This window comes from Bidens hawaiensis, unplaced genomic scaffold (genome assembly GCF_021521415.1).
Source record: "Bidens hawaiensis isolate Kalapana, Puna unplaced genomic scaffold, B.hawaiensis_p1.1 tig00012594_1, whole genome shotgun sequence".
In the NCBI taxonomy this organism is placed as follows: domain Eukaryota; kingdom Viridiplantae; phylum Streptophyta; class Magnoliopsida; order Asterales; family Asteraceae; genus Bidens; species Bidens hawaiensis.
The window spans coordinates 146941-152674 of record NW_027492034.1 but is presented as its reverse complement, the minus strand read 5'-3'; the positions used below and the strand labels follow the sequence as shown (position 1 = coordinate 152674).

Genomic DNA, 5734 nt, shown 5'->3' with positions numbered 1-5734 from the left:
ACCAACTCTTTGAATTTCAAAATTCAAAAAGATTCAAAAGTAAGCGGGAAAATACCCCTTACCTTGGCAACCAAGTAACTGTAAGACAGGTGCGGGTACAGTGTTAAGGCAAAACCCTTCACATACTTAGCACCTGCAAGGAATTGAAGCCAAGAATTCCTCGGCAACCAAGTAACCGTAAGACGGATGCGGGTACAGTGTTAAGGCAAAACCCTTCACATACTTAGCACCCGCAGGGAATTGACGCCAGGAATACCTTGGAAGTAAAGTAACCATAAGACAAGTGCGGGTACAGTGTCAAGGCAAAACCCTTCACATACTTAGCACTCTGCAGGGAATTCAAACCAAGAAGGATCTTCTGGGCCATGCTGGCGGGAACGGGAATAACATCCCCGCATGACGGGAACGTCGAGAACTATATTGTTCGAAACTCCATGATGGGATTGGTGGTTTTAGCATAATTGATCAGTATGTTGAAAACTACCAAAACCCCACGGAGAATCCACACAAGTGGGACTCAACGCTCCTGACGCACGAGGAGGTTACAAACCTACCCGCTTCACACCCAAAGATCAAGCAGAAAAGTCGGGAATTTCTGCGTGACATCAGGAAAACCGCGGGAAGAATCACCACGGAAAACCGAAAAACTAAACCCTTTTCAAAAATTCCTTGCTAAGTCCAAAAGTTCACCTCACTTATTAATAATTCATGAGAAGAACATTGGACTGGGGGGACTTGAAGAGGTAGGTCCCAGCAGAGCCCAGTTGGACCCGCAAGACTCACCTTGAATAGGGACGTCTGCGCAATAACCAACTGCTCCACCAGGGCCCACCATGCTCAGAGAACCTTACGCGCAGTACGCCAGCTGTACCCGCAGGGAAAGCCTCCCAATGGCGAAGTACCCCGCCTGTTCCCGCAGCTGCGGATACAAGCCATCAGGGAAGGCTACCCGCACTAACAGCAAGGCTACACGCACAAGGCATTCGCTACTTCAGTAGTCACATGAAGGAATGAGCAAGGCGGGAATACTCCCGCCTAAATGAGCCAGTCCGTATGCTTCTGGAAGGTCTTTCGTACTATACCTACTAAGGTATGGGCGGAACAGACAATTTGACCAGAGCAGCCCATGAACCAATCACAGGGTGACAGCTCACCGACAACAATACGAGGAGGAGCACCCTCTAGTACTGTTTGTCACTATTAGCCGCTGCCTACTCACTAACCCTTACGATGGGACGTGCGCAGCCTACAGTTGGTGGAACAGTGCGTAGCCGGCAGTAAAGGAACAGTATACAGCCGACCTTTACTGTTGGCCGTAGCCTATCCACCAACCAGCATGCCTGTGCGTAGTCCACTGTTGGTAGAACAGGAATACTATTCAGCCGGCTGTACCTTCTAGGAAACCTACCTTCGGCTATAAATACTCCAACACCTTGGAATGGTAAGGACATGATCTGATATCTCAATCTTATCTAGCAATCTCTTAATATACACTTATATTCAGAGCAATCTAGTCTGATTCTCACGCCGGAGGGTGGTCACAAGGAGGAACCCCCCCCCCTTCTCAGTGACGAGCTTACGGTATCTGTTTTGCAGGTCCCCTGAAGAACAACCTTCTCTGCTGGACCTCATCCTCGTGGGAAACATTACTTAATCCTCAGATTATCTATAATCTGCCCGTGGGTTCGCTTAGTGTTTCTTCACTGACCATCGATGTTCTTCAACTTTATTTATAAATTTTGGTGTACTGGACTCTACAAAAGTTTTACATGTTTAGTTTTGTCCTTTAACTTTAGTTTCACATATTTATTTTTTTTATCCCTCAACTTTAGTAATGAAACTTTTATCACAACACTTTTTCCTTGATGAATCAAACTGATACTAACCGACTTTATGCCATAGTGCGCGGTAGCTTTAGAACATGTAATGCATTTAAACCGCTCAGTTGCAACACGTGGGTAGCAATACTTGTTTTATCAAAGTCGAAACTAAAGCTATAATTTCCATACTAATGTAAATTCTGCAAGGACCAATTTTGTAACATGAAGGCTCTTTTTAGTAAGGTGGGTACATTGCACACGTGTAACAGGCTTAATTTAGCCGAACCGGTTTATATCCGAACCGGTCTCGATGCTTACAATAAACATCGACCCGTATCCATTCACCCCTCTTTTCATCGTAATCCCCAATTTTCATATGATCGACCTTCGATTTCTCTTTCTTTTCCATATCAACAATCAATTCCAGTTATCAATTCGCTATCCTATCGTCTTCCTCTATCCATCGATCCCAATTTTGCTCAATTTTGTTGTTTCTCCTAATTCATTTTAGGGTTAGGGTTTGTCGTTCAATTTTTCCGATTCAGCCCATTTTTCGTTCGATCCGTTACATATTATTTGTGGGTTTTTGATTCTTTTCAATAGCCCTATGTTTATTCAACGTGATTATACATTGTTCGGTGTAATTTGGATCTAGGGTTTTCAAGCGTTCGTGTTATTTGTAAATTGATTGAGGGATTTGGTAAGTATGTTTGTTAATTGCTGTTTTCAATTCACATCGGTGTAAAAACTGTTGATTTGTACGCATTTCAATACCTAGGGTTAGGGTTTCATGAAATAATTTGGGGATTTTTTTTATTTGATTAAATTGGCCGTTGTTATGGCTGTAATTTGTTCAGGAATAATGGGATTTGCGTGTTTGAGGTCGAAAATTTGTGTAATTTTTTATTTTAAAATTGGTCTTTGAATACATTTCTGCTAATTTATGTTCTGTTAACATTTTTGAAGGAGTTTTAGTGTTCTAATAATAATATTGGCTTTGTTAATTGCAACATGATTTTGTTTAGTGCTGCCCTGCATGCAAACGAATGTCAAAGTCTGTTAATATGTTTATTGTTTCTTATGACAATTATGAGCATAAAAAGTAATGATGGCGATTACTGAGTTAAATGACAACTTTGAATCTTGATTACCCATATTTTACTTAGCTGTATGTTATTAATTCAAAAAAAATTCTTTATATTATCTAGTCGGGTGGCTTTAGTGTTTGTTACTATCCATTGTGTCGTCCCCTATATTAACTCGGTATATGACGTTACTTTCGTTGGTGTTATTGAGACACGGGGAATGCACAATGTCAATCACAAGATACTTTAATTGCTTTGATTTGATTCCTTCAGACAGATGTTCTTTTAATTGCAAGTCGTATAATTTTTCTGTCTTTTTAAATATAGAAGGATGACAGGCTTTGTGGTAGATATATGATATTTGGTCTGTTGTTATGCTTATCTTTTTCTTCTTTTTATAGATCTTTCTTGTTATACCTCATTCATTAACACATCAGTTTTGGCAGTTTTGCTCATTTTCAGTAACTATCTAGACTCGGCCATGGATTTTTAATTTTTGATTAACATGACAGCTTTAATTAAATCTCTCTGTTCTATTTGCATGTTATATGCCAATCCGTGTTTATCTCTATATATTGTTGCAGGCTGTGATGGGAACCAAACGGGCCTTTGAAGAAGACCTGCAGGGCTTTATTAAGCACCCAAAACATCTCGATTATGCCACTAAACCGGCTTCAGTCGCTGAAACTAAACTTTCTCTTGAAACCGTTCAAGTTGTTGGGATTCCAGGTATGCAGACTGTTAACGCATGTTATGTTCTTGTATGTTCTTTTGACTCATTTTTAGATAGCTATTCTTGTGGTGCGTTATATGTGTTATTTGGGAACAAATTCACATGATACTTGAACAAGAAAGAAATTATTGACCTTTATGATATTTAAAAAGTTGTCTACCATTGCATCAAATATGATTCGTTTTTTTTGAAAATGTATATTCCAACTATAATTAACAAGAAAGGAATTAATGACCTTTATGGTATCCATTTTAAAACTTGATTGCTTATGAGAACCAGGCTTGTTAATTCACATGTTGTGCAATGCGTAAATCTAAGGTTCTATTTTATAATATTAACAAAGCTGTATATTGTTATCTGGTATTTCCTTATAAACCACACGTGCGTGTGTACTTTTGGTCATAATTGTACTCATTTTTGCCTCTTTATGGATACAGGTGAAAATGACATATCTGTCCCTGATGTGGTTATTAAGGATCTTGAAATTAATGAACCATTACCACTGGTGACTGGAATCGACACTAGCGAATATGATTCTGGACCCGGGCCGATGATTCCCCCTAATCTTTTCTCTGAACTTTTTGAATATAATTTCCCAAGGAGACAGCTGTTTCAATATGAAGATATATACTCAATGGCATTTAATGGATCTCCCAGAAAAGAGATTCCTATTGGACCCAATCATCAAGCTGATGTTCCCGAATTCGACCCGGAAATCGCTAAAGAATATCACCAGCATGGTGAAATGGAGCTTTTGCAGGGAGTTTGTGTCATCCCGACTCATAACTCCATCTTCGATGATTCAAGTGATATACAAACAGATTGTAAGTGTTCTGATCATGGTTCAATTAGATGTGTGCAGCAACATGTGAAAGAAGCCCGTTTGAAGTTAAAAGAACGTTACGGGGAAGAAAAGTTTGTTGCTTTTGGAATGCTTGATATGGGAGAAGAAGTTGCAAACAGGTGGAGTGAAGATGAAGAAGAAAGACTTTATCATGCAGTCGTTTACTCAAACCCTGTATCTGTTGGTAGAATGTTCTGGAAACAACTGTCTGTTGCGTTTCCTTCTAGAACAAAGAAAGAACTCGTGAGCTATTACTTTAACGTGTTCATTCTTCGTAGGCGCGCTGTTCAGAACCGAGCACGCTTTTTGGATATCGACAGTGATGATGATGAATGGTGTGGAAGCTATGCAGGGAGTTTTGGAGATGAAGTACAAGATGATGATTTTGTTGTCGGTGATCAAGATTCATTTTCTGAAGATGGCTGCGTCAGTGGTAATAATGATGTTGGTGTCGGTTTAGATGATAAGAAAGTTGATGTAGAATCATCCGTGATTAAGAATGATGATGCAAATGTTGTAACCGAGGGCGAGCAAGAAAACACACAGTTGATATCCAAAGATGGTATCGTGACAAATGTCGGGGTGTTTTGAAAATGAAAAGGATGTTGTCTAGTAATGAAAGATCTTTATGGTATGTCTTTTGTTTTCTGGTTTATGTTAGTCTTGTTGGTTTTTGGTTTTGGACATCATGAATGAGTTGCACATATAAATTGGAATTTGAGGTTTCCTTTTGTTCTTGTCTTTTGGTTCTCTTTAAACCCTGGTTCTTTGGGTTCTTAAATTAAATGTATAGAGGAATAAGAAAAGGTTGAATGGGATGCATTGGGGTTTGGTTAATAAAAGTGATGAATATATGATATGATAGCTTGATGAACTATGGTGAGTCACATCTATTTTAAATATAAAAAAAAGGTCTGACCCTTGATATGTATATAAATTTAATGGTAATAACAAAACTATTAAGCTTTAAATAACTAGTACTTCTGTATAATAATGATTTTGTTATTGAAAGTATTATCAATATAATTTTGGTATCCAAAGTTAGGGTCATGTTACAAAGAGGAATAAAAATGAGAAGGATGCGAATGATTTGCAACAATAAAAAAACTGATGAAAAAATAATAAAAATTTAATAAAAAAAATCATAACTCAAAATTTATAAAGTAAAAAAACAAGAATATTTCCACCGTCTTTCTCGCTTTTAAAAAAATATGTTGAGGAAAAAAATTATTGTTTCTTTTTATTTATCATT

General features: G+C 38.3%; 1 protein-coding gene across 1 annotated transcript; it reads left to right on the top strand.

The window, feature by feature from the left end:
• Window positions 1-2086: 2086 nt before the first annotated feature.
• LOC143541434 (uncharacterized) lies at window positions 2087-5073 on the top strand. The gene is made up of 3 exons (XM_077034265.1): window positions 2087-2520; window positions 3490-3634; window positions 4076-5073. The coding sequence occupies exons 2-3, from the start codon at window positions 3496-3498 to the stop codon at window positions 5071-5073; spliced, it is 1137 nt and encodes a 378-aa protein (XP_076890380.1). The 5' UTR covers window positions 2087-2520; window positions 3490-3495.
• The last annotated feature ends 661 nt before the right edge of the window (window positions 5074-5734 follow it).